General features: G+C 36.0%; 2 protein-coding genes across 9 annotated transcripts in view; one reads left to right on the top strand and one right to left on the bottom strand.

Annotated features, from left to right (window-relative positions):
• LOC135104914 (uncharacterized) overlaps window positions 1-8635 on the top strand; it is a 58660-nt gene extending 50025 nt beyond the window's left edge. For 5 of the 8 annotated variants that reach the window (XM_064012669.1, XM_064012667.1, XM_064012666.1 and 2 more), the window contains one exon: window positions 2678-4269. In XM_064012669.1, the coding sequence (XP_063868739.1) occupies window positions 2678-2856 (179 nt within the window). In that variant the 3' untranslated portion in view covers window positions 2857-4269. Of the gene's footprint in view, window positions 1-2677; window positions 4270-4467; window positions 7628-8402 lie in introns of those variants that run through there. The other 3 variants (XR_010270593.1, XM_064012671.1, XM_064012670.1) reach the window with 3 other exon arrangements.
• LOC135104915 (elongation factor 1-beta-like) lies at window positions 7336-17799 on the bottom strand. The gene is made up of 4 exons (XM_064012673.1): window positions 17618-17799; window positions 13176-13401; window positions 8783-8972; window positions 7336-7627 (listed from the first exon to the last, which is right to left on the bottom strand). The coding sequence occupies exons 1-4, from the start codon at window positions 17698-17700 to the stop codon at window positions 7473-7475; spliced, it is 654 nt and encodes a 217-aa protein (XP_063868743.1). The 5' UTR covers window positions 17701-17799; the 3' UTR covers window positions 7336-7472.
• Window positions 17800-19591: the final 1792 nt, after the last annotated feature.

The raw sequence follows: 19591 nt of genomic DNA, 5'->3' as shown, positions 1-19591 counted from the left end.
TTTTTTTTTTTTTTTGTGGGGGGGTGGTTTTTTTTTAATGCCAACCCTGCTCATAAGTGACTGTCCATGTCACCTTTAGGCAACTGTCCATGTCACTCATAGGTGACTGTCCATGTCATCCATAGGCAAGGCTGCCATTAAAAACACCCATAGAATAAAAAATAAATAAATAGAAAAAAACAACCTAAGTCTTTTTATTTTCTTTTTTTTTTTTAGATATTTTACATAACAAAATTTTGTTTTATATCATATTGATAATTAAGGTCTATATATGTACATATACATAAAAAATGTAAAAGTAGAAGTGTGACCCATTCATTTGCTGTACAGGACATGTTAACACAGATTTTGTCCAACTGGACCAATCTGTATCAGCATGACCTAAACAAGTGTCTGTTCTTCATTAATAGAAAGTATTAAAATCTTTCAAGATTTCTGACCTTCAAGACTTCTGCCACTTAGCCAAAAACATCTCCAATAACATTTCCAGTAACTTTACTTCTTCATCTTTCCCTCTTTTATTTCAATCTGATGACACCTCTGCTATCTCATCTATTTCTAAAGTCGAACTCTTTGCTCAAACCTTTGCTAAAAGCTCTACCTTGGGCAATTCAGGGCTTGTTCCCCACTCCTCCATCCTCTGGCTACTTCATGTGACCCATTAAGATCCTTTGTAGTGACGTTTTCCATGCCCTCACAGGCCTTAACCCTCAGAAGACTTATGGACCTGATGGGGTCCCTCCTATTGTTCTCCAAAACTGTCTCTGTGCTTGCACCTTGTCTAGTCAAACTCTTTCAACTCTGTCTGTCAACATCTACCTTTCCATCTTGCTAGAAGTTTGCCTTCATTCATCCTGTTTCTTAAAAGGGTGACCATTCTAATGCCTCAATCTACTGTCCTATTGCTTTAATTTCCTGCCTCGCTAAATTTTTTAATCTATCCTCAACAGGAAGATTATTAAACATCTATTACTTCACAGCCTTCTATATGATCACCAGTATGGGTTCTGTTGATCTGGTGATCTGGCTTTCCTTACTGAGTTTTCGTCATCCTCTTTTAGAGATTTTGGTTAAACCTTTGCCATTGGCTTAGTCATATCAAAAGCTTTTAATAGAGTCTGGCACTAAGCTTTGATTTCCAAACTATCCTCCTACAGCTTCTATGCTTCTCTCTGTAACTTCATCTCAAGTTTCCTTTCTGACCATTTTATTGCTGCTGTGTTAGATGGTCACTGTTATTCTAAATTTATTAACAGTGGTGTTCCTCACGGTTCTGTCCTGTTACCCACTCTCTTCATATTATTCATCAATGATGTTCTAAACCAAATACCAAATTCTAATACCACCCTACACTTTTTCACCCCTTCATAGACATCCAACCCTTCAGGAAATAAACAGTTCTCACAGCGAAGCCTCAGAAACATAAGTGACATACATGCCTGGGGGTTCCACTCATACCGCTCTTTTAGACAGGGTGAAATCAAAAGCTTTTCATCTCATCAACTTCTCTCCTCTAACTGACTGTCTTCAGCCTCTTTCTCATCACCGTAATGTTGTGTCTCTATCTATCTTCTCTACCGCTCTTTTCATGCTAACTGCTCTTCTGATCTTTAATGTTGCATCTCTACCTATCTTCTACTGCTCTTTTTGTGCTAACTGCTCTTCTGATCTTGCTAACTGCAGGCCTTCTCTCTTCCTGCAGCCTCACTATACAAGACTTTTTTCTTTCTTTTGTCCCTTGTTCTCTCGTCTACCCCTCTAATGCAAGAGTTAGCCAGTATTCTCAATCATTCATCCCTTTCTCTGCCAAACTCTGGAACTCCTTGCCTACTTCTGTATCTTCTCCCTCCTATGACTTAAACTCTTTCAAGGAGGAGGTTTCAAGACACTTATCCTTAAATTTTTGATGACTGCTTTTGATTCTGTTCGGAAACCAATACCTCACTGTCTTTTTTTTTTTTTTTTTTTTTTTTTCTTTAGCTGGTGCTCTTCCTACATAAAAAAAATTCAAATCTTTTATTTCATTCTAGGTTACTTTTTAATTGATTATTTAAGCTTATTTACATATTGATATGAGGAATAAACAAAAAAATAAATAGTCCCCCCCAAAAAAATAAAAATATATAACCCAAAAATCCAGATTTTTTATTTTATTTATTTATTTATTTATTTATTTATTTATTTATTTATTATTTTTTTTCTTTCTAATCCTGCTCATAGGTGACTGTCCATGTCACCCATAGCAAAATCCACCCCACTTTTGCTATATATTTACTTATTTATTTATTCATTTTTATTTATTTATTTTTTATTTATCTGTTTATTTATTTATTTTTTTTTTTTATTTATTTATTTTTTTTTTCTTCATATGTGAATTCCATACTAACGTTGCATATTCAAGTGTTAGTCTTACAAATGTTTCAATTATTTTCTTCATAATTTCTTCATATGCATCTTTGTATCTAAGTGATTTCCTCATATTTGCCAACAAGTGGTGTGTGTTCCTTACTTTGTCATTTATGTGTTTATTATTACACATAAGTCTTCTTCTTTTTCAGATGCTTGTTATCTAATTTATAATTCCAATCAGGTCTCTTATTACATGACATTTATTGGTGTGTGTGTGTGTGTTTTCCTAAGTAAATGTTTAGTTCTTAGACATTTTATTTTCTTGCAGGTGTGAGGCCTACTTTTAGATGGCTACAGCAGGAGCAGGAGATGCAAGAGGCAGTAAAAGCTTTACTTGTACAGGGAAAATATTCACTGGCCCTGAAGATGGTGAAGAAAGAGGTGGAAGGTAGAGTTGACTTGTGTATTGTAAATACATGCTTTTGCTCTGGGACATCCTGCTCCTAGACCAGCCCTGCCTAGGTTCTTCACCCACCTTGTCCCAATCTCCATGCCCCCAATCTTCCCCTGCCTGGCCCACACAGCCCCAGTCTCCCCCTGCCAGGGCTCCATAGCCCCAGTCTTCCCTTGCCAGGCCCTCACAGCCCCAGTCTTCTGCTTCTAGGCCTCACACTCCCAGTCTCCCCCTGCCAACTCCCCACACCTCCAGTCTTCCCCTGCCAGGCCCCACAGCCCCAGTCTCCCCCTGTTATCATTCCTCACTGACACTGCACTACATCTCCCAAACCTTCTCCCATATCTGATAAATCCCAATTCTCCCTCCTCTTTCATACTAAAGATCAGTTTTTCTTCCCAATCCCCAGTCACTATAAGCAAGTACAAAACTTTCTATCTAATTCCATTGGGTGTGGATTTCAGAACTCTCACTTCTTCCCAGGAAACTTCTGATAATTTCCAATCGTTATGCTCAGCTGTATTACCTTCCTCCAAGTCTTTGCCCTTTTTCACTCCTCAGAGTCTCCTCTCATGTCAGATTATTTGAATTTTTGCTCTTCTCTCATGTCAGACTAAAATTTTGCTTTCCCATCATCTGGGGCTAAATTTTTTGTTCTATCATTTCAGACTAAATTTTTGTTTTCTTATCACCTCAGACTAAATTTTTGTTCTCCCATCATCTCAGACTAAATTTTTGTTTTCCCATCACCTCAGACTAAATTTTTGTTCTATCATCACAGACTAAATTTTTGTTTTTTGTTTTCTCATCATTTCTGACTACATTTTTGTTCTCCAATCATCTCCAACTAAATTTTTACTCTCTTCTCATGTCAGATTAATTTTTTCCCATCATCTCACTAAATTTTTTTTCACTAAATTTTTGTTTTTGTTCACTTAATTCTTTTCCTATCATCTTAGACTAAATTTTTACTCTCCTCATAATTTTTTTTGTCTCATCATCTCAAACTAAATTCTTGCTTTCTCATTTTGAACTTCCAAGACTAAAGGTTCTCTTGATCATAAGACAAATAATATTAAAATTTTCCAGGCAAGCAATAAATGTGAGATGCTTGTAAGTGAAGGCTTATCATGTTGGAGCTTTTATTCAGTCATAATTGTTTAGATTTTAAGAATTTTGAAATTGTTAAGTAAAAAGATTTATATGGATTTAAAGGATTTTTGTGCATTCGTGCACTGTTTTTTCTTGCTACCCCACTGATTTTGGGAAAAAACAAATGTATGAAAATATTTATTTATTTTTTCCAACTTTATTAAGCTAACATTTCTTTGGATTGGGATATCTGAAATAAGGTGTCTCCGATACACACACACACACACACACACACACACACACACACACACACGCAAATTAAGGCTAAATTTGAATTTCTCTTCAGTTGTAAAAAAATAAATACACAATTGAAACTAAGGTTTTACATAAATCCTTGTAATAATTATTTAGGATCCTTTAGTGTAGTTTTTAAATATATAGTTCATTTGTTACAGGTTACTCTACAATGAAACTCAGTCCAGTTCCAGCAATCTTTAGATAACCATTGTGTCTGATATGCTAAATTTTATCACTTCTACTTTCAAGATAAACTTGACTCTTTTACTACACAGGTTACAGTCCATACTGATACTCGTAAGCCACAGGGCTGCTGCTGAGTGATGATGAACTACATAGAGCAAAGTTATTCTGAAGCTTTAGTCATGAGTGCATTACCTACTATCAGTGGTAAGGTTTCTCAGATTGTCAGGTACAACATGTATATATATAATGAAGATAGGTATACATGATGACTTTGGTGAGGAATAAAAAGAGGGAGAAAATCTTAATTGGAAGATAAAATAGGGCTTTCAGTGTTTGGGAGGGTGCAGGGATACACCAGGCTATTTTTCAAATGTGTGGTGACATTTGAGAGAAAAACAAGTTGCAATAATTAATTTAACTTCAAAAGGAATTACTTATTTAACTCAAGAATCCAACAAATGGCCCAACAGATATCTTTTATTATACATTAAGGTATTCAGTCACATGTACAGCTGTGATACAAAATGTTGCAATTTGTCAGCATTTATTCTGGAAATGTACATTTGTAATGCCTCTTGTGACTGGCTGCACCATTCCCTCACTCACTCAGTTTCCTTGTCACTCATACTTGCCTTGGCATTATATGTTTATTATTCATCATAACTCCTGTTAACCAATCACTTTCATAGAAATATACTGTGTACACTGATGAATATATTAGGCATCTAAAGCCAGAGTGACGTAAGCAATCTAATTATTATTTTTATTGCATTGTCTTCCCCAATCTTCCTATCATGATGGGAGAGAGCACAGATGTCAGAATAGACCCTGAAATAGGGTTAAAAATCCATCCAAGTTAAAACTATCCACAGAACCTTTTTGCCATGCTTGAGTGAAAGCTTTCAGTTGCTGGGGCCAGAGAGAAGTAACCCCATCATCACAGCAGCGCAGGAAGAGCCAGGCAATGACAGCTCATGCTACGAGTCATGTATTTTGCCAAGGCACAACCACACCAACACACTTCACAGTTTCCCTCCCTCCAGCCTGCTTGCTACCCTTGAATGACAGGCTGGTGTCTCAATTTTGCTTTTACACAACATGTAAGCTTTTCATTATTATGGCGGGCAACAGTGTACCCCCTGAGGAGCAAGGACCCTCCAGAGGAAGAAAAATGGAAGAAAATTATCACTAAAAGATGAAAAAGCATGAGGGAAGCCTATGTGAGCTTTGGAAGCATCAGATGATTTTATTATTTCTTTATATTCTATTATCTTTTATACCAGTATATTTTCATAACATTTATTAGTTCTTTTGTCTTATTTCCTTCCAGTTTCATTTTTTAAGCTTGTATCATTCTTCTCATTTGTGTTCATCTTAGGAACTATTTTTCTTTTTTTTTTATGTAGGAGGGACACCAGCCAAGGGCAACAAATCCAATAAAAAAAAAAAAAGCTGACTGATATGCCGGTCCCCAAAAAGGGTTCAAAGCGGTAGTCAAAAATTGAAGAAGTGTCTTGAAACCTCCCTCTTGAAGAAATACGGAAGCAGGCAGGGAGTTCCGGAGTTTACCAGAGAAAGGGATGAATGATTGAGAATACTGGTTAACTCTTGCATTAGAGAGGTGAACAGAATAGAGGTGAGAGAAAGAAGAAAGTCTTGTGCAGTGAGGCCACAGAAGGAGAGAAGGCTTAGCAAGATTAGAAGAGCAGTTAGCATGAAAATACCAGAAGATAGCTAGAGATGCAATATTGTGGTGATGAGAAAGAGGCTGAAGACAGTCAGTTAGAGGAGAGGAGTTGATGAGACGAAAAGCTTTTGATTCCACCCTGTCTAAAAGAGTGGTATGAGTGGAACCCCCCCAGACATTTATGTCATGATTTTGCTTCATAAAATTGATAAGTTCACTAAAAAGAAGACTTCAGTGGTTGATTCCCCTGTTAGTATATAGAAAATCAAACTTGATAGAATAAAGGAAATACACAATGTGTGGGTGCTAGATACAATTTTAGTGTAGCTAGATACAATTTTAATGTAGCTGTGTTATATCTTTAAAATCATATCGAAGAAAAATGCAGTCACCTATTTATTTTTAATAATGTAATTTAATTGTAACTTCATAATATAATTCAACTAAATAGCTGTAAATAGTTCTGAATGTTTTGATACAAGTCATTGCTATCTCAATCCATTGAAGAGATATTGCATTTTGAAACTCACAAAACTGAGTCTTTTTTTTTTTTTTTTTTTTTTTTTTTTTTTTTTGCACTTACATCACTGGCTCTAGGGTCCTCATATATGGTCAATGAAGATTTATTTTGTGGTCTGAACACATAGCTATTATGATAGGTGACAGTAATGACTCACTACTACTACCCATTATAAATGACCACAATATATTCATTATTATAGAAAGCAATGTTTTCATACAAGTGAGTAAAAAATCCAGTAGAAAGTGTAATTATCTTTCTGGGTGAATTAATTACTGTGTTTTCACATAGGTGACTGTAGTTATAGTTTAACAGTTAGCTGTCTGTACTGATTCTTGTCTTCACTTATTCCAAAAAGAGGTTTAGTCAATGTCTTGATCTTATTCTTGCCTGTACGAACCTCACAATTTGGACTGCACTTACTTTATTTAAAAAAAAGTATGCATCCATCAATTCAACTTAATGAAATCATAAAAAAGTCTACTTGCCTTTCATGATTCTTAAATTAAGTTGCATACTTTGCTCCTGACCTTACAATGAAGCCTCTCCTGAACTCTAAAGACCTTCCCATTTCAGTGTGAGACAGTTCATTGCTTCAGCTCCCTCAAAGATGTATGTACAGCACATTTTATGTTGGAGGCAATTGCCAGGAACAACCTCTTTCCTGCATGTGTACATTTCTCACTTACTCATCTGCTCCTCATTTTCCCACATGAGTAGCTTTTAAAACTGGAGTGAAAGTAAACTAAATTCAACTTTTCCATGGCTTTAATAAAAACATCTGCATCTTCCTTTAAAACTATGGAAGAGTTTCCTTGACAACAAGTGGCAGGGACAACAAACTGGGTATGAGGAGAAGGAAGCAGCAGGCTTTTGGGAGGTTTGCCTTAGACCTTGTTGAAGGCTGCCACATCCACACTTTGCACGAAGTCTTCAAATTCCATGATCTTCTCAATCAAGTCGTCCACTGATACCTTAGCATCTTCCACTGTACAGAGAATGCTCAGTTTCATGATGCCAAATGCAAGAGGATTGAGCTTACCTAAAATGAAATAATAATGAATTAGTAAGTGCTCCCTTGAATAATTTGAAACAAAGCTTTAATTTTAACTTTACCTTACTGTATTTCATGAACCATAGTTACATACCCTTATCCTACCTTGCAATACTACATATGTACTTCTCAAGTAGTTCAGCTCAATTATCTGATAATCTTTAATGTATTTTGTTCTATCTTTACTTTGGGTCAGTACCTTCCTCACTCATGGGTAAAGATTAAATGCAAAAACAAACAAGAAAGTACAGCATAAAGCCCTCTGTATTAAGACAAAGTTGCCTCTAACATTAAGAGATTCACGAGAGGCTAGAATGGCTCCTCATTAGCTTGGTCTTCTTATTTTGTCTCTCCTCTTTCTCCTCACCATCTCATATCTTTATATGAACCACTAATCATTTCATTTCCTCTTCATTAAATGTAAAATATTCCCTTTATTTGTCTTGTGTATTTTTTTTTTATCACCATGTTTGTAGGGAAAGAATTTTCCAACTCCATTTAGTAGGGACATATGCCTAGTAAATAGGCAAGACCTTATTACAGAGATTTAATGTCACTGGTAATATTTCTGAACATAGAATGTTCTATCTCTAATATGAAAAACTGGGTTTTCATATGATGAACTTTGATGAGTGCAATAATTCAAATATCTAGTATTATTTTATCCCTTGAAACGACCCCACTTCACCAGCACGTCCCTTTCTTATTTTTGACCTCAATGGTGCCTTCCAATCCTACTTTCACTTCCCATTACTCTTTACAGTTTGCTAGCAGGAACAAGCTCTTCCTATAGTCTGTGCAGTGAATGGATATACAAGTGTGTATTTCTATCTGTATATCAGGCTGGCACACAAGGTGACCCAGACAAAGCACCACACACATCATTCACACTCCTTTATCGCTGTTGCCCCATGGTGGAAAGGGACAGTCTCATGGCCCACTATACCATCAAGAGTGTACTTGTCAGGAAGTAAAAATTTAACTGCAAAACTAAAACTGTCTTTTCATTCTTTTTAATGTAATTCCTAGAATCTGAAAGCAAAAAAAAATAAAAAAAATAAAAAAAATCAATAAAAAAAATAAAAATAAAAATAAAATAAAATAAATAAATAAATAAATAAAAAAAACAAAGTAAATACTTACTACCACCCCAAACAAGTCCGTCCATGGAGATGGTTCGGACCATATCTTCCATAGCCTTCATGTCTGTCTCATCGTCCCATGGCTTGCAATCCAACAAAATCTGAGACTTTGCAATGGGGCCTGGCTTAGCTGCCTTCTTGGCTGCATAACTGGCAAGGCGCTCCTCCCTCACCCTGGCAGCCTCAGCATCCTGAAACAAGCATAAATCTATGTCTTAACAAAAATTATGAAGACAAATTTCTGTGTGTAAAGCCATAATTTTAGACTTATCCTATATCAACAGAGAAACATACAAAAGCTCCAACATTATTCCATTTTATCTATTTACATACCAAGCCAGCTATCTTACATAGGGTGGCCCAGGCAAACCACCACACATTCAACACAATTTTCACACTCTTAGCATAGTATTACTATCCTTATTTATGTTCCCAAACTGTTTGCTGAATGGCAGTCATACCATTTGTTCAGATATGAAACACATGACATTACACAAGACACAGTAGAGCAGTTTTCAATTGGGGAGTACACATACTCCTGGGGCTCATCAAGTGGTATGTATAGCAATCTCATTTATGTTTAAGGTGGTGTTTGAAGAAAAAAAAAAAATCACTTTCAATCAGACCGGCATCCCAGCTCAATTGATTTAAACTTTCTTGCATTCTTTTGTGTATTGCTTAGTGATGTGAAATTGTACATGAAAGCACTCTCAGTACATCATGCATATGAAATATAGTGCATGGTAAATGCTAATTTGGTCATAAAACAACTTACAAGAAAAATGTGATCCCACTCCCCACTAAGAAGTGAATAAATGGATGGCACCAATAATATTCAAAGAGAACATGAGGATGAAAATTTTAAAAGACCTGCAGTAGAGTTTACATTTCAATTTGACAACACAGTTTATGACAAATAAGCATTATGCTCTTGTCCATAGAATCATAACGTCAAAATATTCCTTGAAAAAGAGAGAGAGAGAGAGAGAGAGAGAGAGAGAGAGAGAGAGAGAGAGAGAGAGAGAGAGAGAGAGAGAGAGAGAGAGAGAGAGAGAGAGAGAGAGAGAGACACACACACACACACACACACACACACACACACACACACATATATATATATATATATATATATATATATATATATATATATATATATATATATATATATATATATATATATATATATATAAACTTAATCTACACATTTTGAAAATCATTGCACACATATACATACACATACACACATACATACATACATATATGCAGTGACAATGGCACTAAGATATTTCAGCATACAAAGAGACAAATGGACTATACAAACATAAACAAAGAGACTGATAAACACACACACAAAGACAGACATAGATTCAGAAATAGATCAGACATATGTGTACAAAAAACACCCACACGTATATAAATATTCAATTTCATAGTTGCAAATCAGGGGAATACTGACAAAGCAAGCATTTTTAACGGAGTATTTGAACGAGTTTAAGGATTTTATATTTCTTAGTTCTAGTGACAGTATTCCAGCATCTGGCCTCTCTTGTGCAGATGTTCTGTTGGGCACGAGTGGTTCTGTAGTGAGGTGTTCTTAGACAAAGGGGTCTTCTCAAATCAACATCGTGTGTAGAAAATCGGAAACCATTATCTACAGAACATAGATGAAGGGATTTATAGATGAAAATACATGACTACAAAAAGAGTACATCTGGCAATTTTAGAATTTTATGTTCATGAAACAGGATTTGTGTGCTCATACCTAGCTTTATGAAAAAAAATAGTTTTTTTTTTTGTATGTTACTTTTTTTTTTTTTTTGTAAATTACAAAGAGTTTATCAATGTATGTTTTGAATGCTCCATCCCAGATTGCTGAACAGTACAAAAGATGCTGCTGTGCTAATGATATGTACAATTGTATTAAACAAGATATATTAATACAATTCCTAATTTTATAAAAAAAAGTGAATTTAGAAATTTTCTTACATGCATCATATACCTGAGACTTCCAAGTTAGTTTACAGTCAATGATTACACCTAAGAATTTTATTTCCTTCTCCTGATATATATATATATATATATATATATATATATATATATATATATATATATATATATATATATATATATATATATATATATATATATATCATTTATTTTTATGTTCACACTATGTGACATATTAATCATTAGGGGACAAGAGATCATGTAACAGGTTTTGTTGGTATTTTGTTTTAATTTATTACGATATATATATATATATATATATATATATATATATGAGATAATTCACAATTCAGTACATTATGTTAAGGTCATTGCCATGAATATAAAGTGTGGTGTCATCAGCATAGAGTAAAAAAAAAATTAGAGTATTACTGTTTTAATTTATTACGATATATATATATATATATATATATATATATATATATATATATATATATATATATATATATATATATATATATATATATATATGAGATAATTCACAATTCAGTACATTATGTTAAGGTCATTGCCACGAATATAAAGTGTGGTGTCATCAGCATAGAGTAAAAAAAAAAATTAGAGTATTACTGCAGCAAACTATGTCATTAGCATATATTAAAAATAATAGTGGACCAAAGATGGATCCCTGTAGTACACCATAATATACAGACCATACTATACAGATCTGTGTGGAGATAAAAAAAAAATTAATTAATTAATTAAATTAAAAAACTGACTATGGTGAACTGTTTCCTGTGACTCAAGTAACTCGTGAACCACTCATGTGCTGGACCACAGACGCCATAAGTTCTTAATTTTTCTAGTAAGATGGAATGATGCATTGTGTCAAAAACCTTTGACAAATCACAGAACACTGATATCTGAAATAACTTGTCTAATGTATCATAAATATTGTTACATAATTGATGAATAGCCAACTCTGTACTGTAAATGCTTCTGAAACTATATTGACAATCACTGAGTAGTGAAAATTTAGTGAGGTAGTTCATTAATCGGTCTGTGACAATTTTCTCAAAAATTTTACTAAGAAGATAAATTTTTTTTACCTTTTTTAAATACCAGAATAACTTAAGCCACTTGTAAAATGTTTTAAGAAACAACTTTTCTTGAATGATACTGGAGATATCTCTTCACTACACTGTTTTATAATTCTTATATCGATATCATCATATCCAGGTGATGCTACTTTAAGTCTTTTCATGATAGACTGAATTTCTGATTTAGTGGCAGGTCAGAGAAAAAATTAAAAAGCAAGTAAGGTCAGGTAGAAAGTCTTTAAAGATAACTAACTGGTTCAGGTTTAGTGTTTTGAGATGGGGAAGAAACAGTTTCACAAAAATATTCAAGGAATGTATTGGCAGTCTCTCTCTTTTATTGCTTATTGTTTTATCAAGAGAGAGAGAGAGAGAGAGAGAATGATGGCCCACTTTGTATGTGACAATACACCCTCCGACCAATGAAAGTGCTGCACATGATAAATAAACTCTTGTTTCATTGTGCAGAAAAGTGTTCAGCTCAGTTGAAACAGAAGAATCATTATGAAAATGTGGAAACATTAGCAAGTAGTTTGAACATCTGTCACATGTCACATCTGTACATGTCATCACTCAGTTGACTATTGACCCAATTAAGAACTCACACTTGTTCCACTTGTTCAGAAATTGTGCCAAATTTCTTCACAGATTTTGAATTGATATAATGTTTCAAGTGTCAATGGCTTGTATGCCCCAAGTATCCCAAACTAATACAGCCCTTATTGACTCCTCAAGGGTTTTTTTGGGTATAAGTACACTTTTGCACTGTTTGCAGTGAAAATAATGATAATTCCATCCCAGAGAAACAGTGTCCTGAACAAAGGTGTCTTTTGTCAAAAAGAACTATTTATAATAAGGTATCAGCCAAGTGCTTCACCATTTCTCACAGCAAGAAAAATAGAGCAAAAAACAGTTGTGTGTGTGACAAAAAAAACTTCAGTGCACAACTTTAACTGGCAGCAGATGTACAAATAATCATAACATACACATAGGGGGTAGGATTCCTAGTCTTACTGGGAAGCAAGATCACTACTTCAGTTTATATCCCCCACTTAACTTAATCCTATACAAAGAGGAGCTACCACATGGAAGAAAATAATGGCATTTGTCTGCCTAGTCCAAGATCCCAGCCCAAGACCTAAAGTGTAAGCCCTGTGCACTGACCACTACATCACTGGGCTGCTATGAACTCATATTTTCAAAATCAACAAACTTCTCAAGTTTTCTCTCCTAAAACTGACTATCTGCCATAAAGATAATTGTGATTGGACTGCACTATGTCAACTGCAGGTATAATAGAAATTTATTTAAATTATACAGTGAATACAAAAATAGTGAAAAATAGCATACCTCCTCCTCATCATCATCAGAGCCAAACAGGTCCACCTCATCATCATCCTCCTCCTCTTTCACCTCCACCTTGGATGGTACGGCCGGCTTACTACCAGGGAATTTTGATCTGCCCTCACCAAAGGAGGAGATGTGAGAGTACCAGCGGAGGACATGGGCAAACTGTGGGTTTGGTGCCTTACCCAGACCCTCAAACACTGCCACATCAGCTTGGCTGGGAGAGTGTCTGTAAAAAAAGTTATGCATCAGGCCCTGGGAGACGGCCAAATGGATGTTAAAGCATAATACAGTGGAAACTCGATTACCTAATGCCTCCCTTTTCGAACAAAATTTTGAACTCATTATTGCTTCAGCTGTGGTACCATAATTTGGTTCTAGAAGAAAGTCACTTGATTTCAAATATTAAGACACAACAAAAGCTGCCATTTATTACTAATTTATAGTTTCTATAAATATCTACTTTGTTTTCATATATTTGGAGGAGAGACAGACTGTAAGACAGTAATTCAATCTTTGAAATAAGATAAGTGTGATCCCACTGAAAAGCTTCAATGTAAACAAACCATTTTTGGTGCCCAGGGGTAATCCCGAGCCACCTGTGGCTCTCTCAATGTTTCCCAATGTCATCATTACTGCACAACTGCATTTTTCTAGTAGCCTTTCCAAGCAGCAAGATGTCTAACTGTTATGATCACCTTCATTTTGGCAGTAAGAGGGTTGCTTCTGTGCCACTCTGTAAGGCTTCCCTCACTAGATTGGTCTAAATAGTTTCTTCTGATGAGTTCTGTGTCACTAAGTTTATTCATTACATCCTTTCTAGATAAATAATTTGTGAGCCGGAGATGTTGTGAAGCAGCCACCTTACTTGTGGAAGCGTCCGTCATAAGCTGCTAAGACAGAATAGACTGGTGTCTGGGAACGGATTAATCCATTTTACATTGATTCCTATGGGGGAAATAGTTTTGGTTTTCAAACATTTTGGATTTTAAACGGCATTCAGGAACAAATTAAGTTTGAGAACCGAGGTTCCACTGTATATAATAAATTCATTACTACAAATACTGACTACTGACTACTTCATGCTACCTATTAATATTCTTCACAATGAGGTTTTCTATGCCCTTGCTGTCTTAAACCCTCAGAAGGTCCTTATGGACCTGATGGGGTCCCTTCTATTGTTCTCTAAAACTATGCCTCCATGCTTGCACCTTGTCTAGTCAAACTCTTTTAACTCTGTCAACATCTACCTTTCCTTCTTGTTGGAAGTTTGCCTACATTCAGCCTGTTCCTAAAAAAAAGTGACCATTCTAATCCCTCAAACTACCATCCTATTGCTTTAATTTCCTGCCTATCTAAAGTTTTTTAATCTATCCTCAACAGGAAGATTCTTAAATATCTATCACTTCACAACCTTCTATCTGATAACCAATATGGGTTCCATCAAGGCCGCTCTACTGATGATCTTCTGGCTTTCCTTACTGAGTCTTAGTCATCCTCTTAGATTTTGATGAAGTTTTTGCTGTTGCCTTAGACATATCAAAAGCTTTTGATAGAGTCTGGCACAAAGCTTTGATTTCCAAACTACCCTCCTACAGCTTCTATCTTTCTCTCTAACTTCATCTAAAGTTTCTTTTCTGACCATTCTATTGCTGCTGTAGTAAACAGTCACTGTTCTTCTGAATCTATTAAAAGTAGTGTTTCTCAGGGTTCTGTCCTGTCACCCACTCTCTTCCTATTATTTATAAATGATCTTCTAAAAAAAACTTCTTGTCCTATCCACTCCTATGCTGATGATACCACCCTGCACTTTTCCATGTCATTTCGTAGACATCCAACCCTTCAGGAAGTAAACATTTCACACAGTGAAGCCACAGAATGCTTGACTTCTGATCTCTCTAAAATTTCTGACTGGGATAGAGCAAACTTGGTATTGTTCAATGCCTCAAAAACTCAATTCCTCCATTTATCAAGTCAATGCAACCTTCCAGACAACTATCCCCACTTCTACACTGAACATCCTCGGTCTGTCCTTTTCTTATAATCTAAACTGGAAACTTCACATATCATTTCTAAGATGGCTTCTATGAAGTTAGACATTCTGAGACCTTTCTTGCTGTTTTTCTCACCCCCCCCCCCAGCTGTTAACTCTGTACAAGGGCCTTACTGTCCATGTATGGAGTATGCTTCACATGTCTGGGGGGTTCCACTCGTACTGCTCTTTTAGACAGGGTGGAATCAAAAGCTATTTCTCATCAACTCCTCTCCTCCAACTGACTCTCTTCAGCCTCTTCTCATTGCCACAATGTTGCATCTCTTGCTGTCTTCTACTGCTATTTTCATTCTAACTGAACTTCTGATCTTGCTAACTGCATGCCTCCCCTCCTCCTGCGGCCTCACTGCACAAGACTTTCTTCTTTCTCTCACCCCTATTCTGTCTGCCTCTATAATGTATGAGTTAACCAGTATTTCCTTTCTCTGGTAAACTCTGGAACTCCCTGCCTGCTTCTGTATTTCCACTTTCATATGACTTGAACCCTTTCAAGAGGGAGGTTTCAAGACACTTATCCTTCAATTTTTTGACTACCACTTCGGAGCCTATTCAGGAACCGGCATCTGTTTTTTTTTTTTTTTTTTTTGGGGGGGAGCGATTTTTGTCATTGGCTGGTGTCCCTCCTACATAAAAAAAAAAATGCATAAAACAAATTACCATAGGATGGTATATATTCCATTCTATATACAGTGGAACACTCTGTGTATCTCCTCCAAATATATAAGAAAACAAAGTAGATATTTATGGAAACTAAATTACTAATAAACAGTAGCTTTTACAGTATCTTAATATTTGAAATCAAGTAACTTTGTTCTAGAATTGAATTATGGTACCACAACCGAAGCAGTAATGAGTTCAAAATTTTGTTTAAAAACCACTGTTAAAAAAAAGGGAAGCATTTAGTAACCAAAGTTCCACTGTATATAAGTATTAGATAAATATAAATGAGAAAGACATACAAACCATCTAAAGAAAACTGAATCTTTAAAGTTTATTTTCTATGACATCTAATTTCTTGTATGACAAGTGATGGTGTACTTACTTCATCTCTATACAGTGTGTACCTTGTGTTTTTGTGAATATTGCTAGAAGTAGAAAATGCTCAATACAAATAAGTATTTTGATTACAGAGAGGAATTCTTCTCAGGGATCTGTCACACTGGGTACAAAGGCTTCAATTATGCTGTCATAAATACATCTCAAGTGAAGTTATGATTAAATCCTGAATTTTACAAGTTATAGAACACTACAGTATCATAAGACAGTTTTAACATATACCAAAAAGCAACACATAAGAATAGCATGGATATAATTTGCAATACACTTGCTGACCTAGAAACAGGTTCCATTCCAAGAGCCCATTCAGACTTCAAGCCCTACAAAGATCTAAGACAGAGGGACAGCCATACCTACATGCTGTGTATTGTGCAAATCTGCAACAATATCAGTTTCATGGCCCAAGTATCTTTACTGTGCAGAGCTCCCTCTTTTAATTTCACTGTATTTGCTTAGCCTAAAATTTCACTTTCCTGTGAGGTCCTTAGGTTGTTCTGCATTGAGACAAAGAACAATAGTATAGCATAAAACTGCATTTTGCTTCTTTTTTTTTATTCCTTTTTTTCCCTATGGTAGAGTAGGATTGCAGCTTACTTTTCACTTTAGGCTTGTTCCTCAGCAACCTAACAGTACATAACACAAAAAAAATAAGTGAAGCTGCAAGAAACCATCAGGCCAACATGCTGAAGTCCCTACATGAAAAAAAAACCTACATACCAATTTTCACCCATCATCCTCATCCATAAATTTATTGAACTTTTTTTTTTATCTTAAATAGCAACTGTATTTTTCTAGACAAAATCTACCCCCCTAACTTACTAGACCCTCCCCAAAAGGTAAACTAACCTAACATTTTGTAACCTAACTGCGGGAGGGAGGGAGGGCTTCGCTCCCCCTGACGCCCCCCCCCCTTTTCTAAACTTATTAATTTCCGACAGGGTAAAATGGGGCTAGAAATGCTGCAAACTATGGTGTAGAACCTGCGATGGGCTATAAATACGTACGGTGAATTGGTTAAAACAGCAATAAAACAATATTATTAATATTAACATTCATTAATTAATCATTTTTCTTCTTTTTTCAACTATGGGCACGTTTACCTGCCCGAGTGGTGAGCTATGCCCTAGCTGGCGGAGCACATCCACAGCTTCCTGCAGGTCACCCTCACTGCATTCACACTCGACCCCCCTGAACACGCACGCCAATCACCGCCCGCGTGTCCAACACAGCAGCAGCCTTGATGTGTCACCAAATATACTCCCTGCCACCACCACCACCAGCACCAGGTTCCGTCACATGGCCCTCACCTCGCCTATCTCCCGCCTCTCCCACTCACCCTTCCACGTAGCTCCTGTCACCCAAGTAATCATTAAGGGCTTGAACGCCGGAATCTGTCGTCAAGTTGCCGAATTTAGTCATGTTGACTGCCGTGCAGGACGAAAATGTGGGAGGTGAGGTACAGCCGCGCCGCCCCGATGGACCTGCTGGGGAAAGGACGGCGCTGTATCCTGACTCCTTCAATTTGATTTCCTTATGTATTTTAACTATAAATAAGTGACAAAAGAAAGAAAACATGCTTAAAACCATGTTTATTTGGAATATTCTTACTTTATCTTACAATTGTAAATGCATATCAGAGCTACATATTAATCGTTCAAACCAGCACCTGTAAAATATAAACCTTAAGCCAATGTCAATATCGTCGAGCAGTACATGTTTGGCAAGGAGCAAGAGGCCACGTTCGAATGCACTGACGCATTTTTTATAATTATATAGAAATATACTAAAGATGAATAAAAAGAAATGTTTATAACAAATCAAATTCTTCTGTATAAAAGATAAAAAATATAAGGAATATATTCGTGTGTCTGTGTGTGTGTGTGTGTGTGTGTATATATATATATATATATATATATATATATATATATATATATATATATATATATATATATATATATATATATATATATATATATATATATATTCTCACCTTTCTCACCAGACGCCTTGGACCCTTGGGTCCAAGACCTTGGGCCTTGGAGAGTTCCCCTCTCCTTCAGGCCCCGTGCTCTGAGTCGCTGGAAAAAAATAAAAATAAATAAAATAAAGTAAATAAATAAAAAATAAGCAATGTAGTTAAGCCCACATACTATCTACCTCCTACTTTCCTTCACACTTCTCTTCCCACCCACTTTCCCTCATCAATACATCTTCTTTTCCCCCACACTTTTTTATCCAACAACAACTTCACTTCACTTCACCAGACGCCGGTTAGGCTATAAGCCTGTCAGTTCGATGACATCCGGACAATACTCCTCCATCCGTCTCGGTCTTCATATTTTCTGTTCTCCATCACCTCGACCATTGTCTTTCCTCTTCTACTTAGGCTCTCTTCAATCCCTTCCATCCCTTCCTTGGTCTCCCTCGTGGTCGCTTGCCTCTTGATATCCATTCCATATATTTCCTAGCATGCCGATCTTCTTCCATTCTCATAACATGTCCAAACCATCTCAATCTTGCTCTATCAACATCCTCCAGTAGAGGCCTCACTCCTAACTCTTCTCTTATTTGAACATTTCTCATCTTGTTCCTTCTTGTAACATCCCTGATTATTCTGAGCACTCGTATTTCGGCTGCCTGAATCTTCGATTCTAGTTTTGTAAAGTCCAGCATTCAGCACCATATAACAGGATTGGTTTAAGAACTGTATTGTAAACTATTAATTTGCATTTTCTAGGCACATGTTTATCTTTTAGTACTGGATATAAAGCGTTTATATTTGCATTATATTTTTCAATCCTTTTGTTAATTTCAGTCTCATTTAAATTTCTCTTATTTATGTTGATACCAAGATAATTAAAATTCTTTACCTCCGTCAGTCTTTCTCCATTACAATCCACTGACAACTGCTCCAATTCTCTTCCCACTCCCATGACTTCTGTTTTCCTTATGTTTATTTTCATCCCACTTCTTGCCATTCCATCTTGCCATCTGTTCACAGCAACCTGTAGAGCGTCAGGAGAGTCTGTCGCAATAGCAATGTCATCCACATAAGCAAAAGTTTCTTCTTGTGCTTGGTTTGCGACATACCTAAAGCACTTATCCAAATACACAATGAAAAGCAATGGCGACAGTACTCCTCCTTGTCTCACTCCAGTCCTTACTTCAAACCATTCTCCCTGTTTCTCCACATTTTACTCGACTCCTGCAGATCTTATAAGCACTCTTTACCACTTTGATTAATTTTGGGTTGATCCCATAGTAATAATCTTCCAGCACATACCAGAGTTTATCTCTGTTTATTCTATCA

The sequence above is a fragment of the Scylla paramamosain genome, chromosome 11 (genome assembly GCF_035594125.1).
Source record: "Scylla paramamosain isolate STU-SP2022 chromosome 11, ASM3559412v1, whole genome shotgun sequence".
NCBI lineage: Eukaryota > Metazoa > Arthropoda > Malacostraca > Decapoda > Portunidae > Scylla > Scylla paramamosain.
Note: the sequence above shows the minus strand (reverse complement) of the source record. Positions and strands in the feature narration are given on the sequence as shown.

What these genes read in the sequence shown, in the direction of transcription:
- LOC135104915 (XM_064012673.1), bottom strand. Translation starts at nt 17,700, where the DNA reads ATGACTAAATTCGGCAACTTGACGACAGATTCCGGCGTTCAAGCCCTT. An exon ending in CTGATGATGATGAGGAGGAG is followed by an intron (nt 8,973 to 13,175) that starts GTATGCTATTTT and finishes TGCTTGTTTCAG; the next exon opens with GATGCTGAGGCTGCCAGGGT. An exon ending in CGGACTTGTTTGGGGTGGTA is followed by an intron (nt 7,628 to 8,782) that starts GTAAGTATTTAC and finishes ATTTCATTTTAG; the next exon opens with GTAAGCTCAATCCTCTTGCA.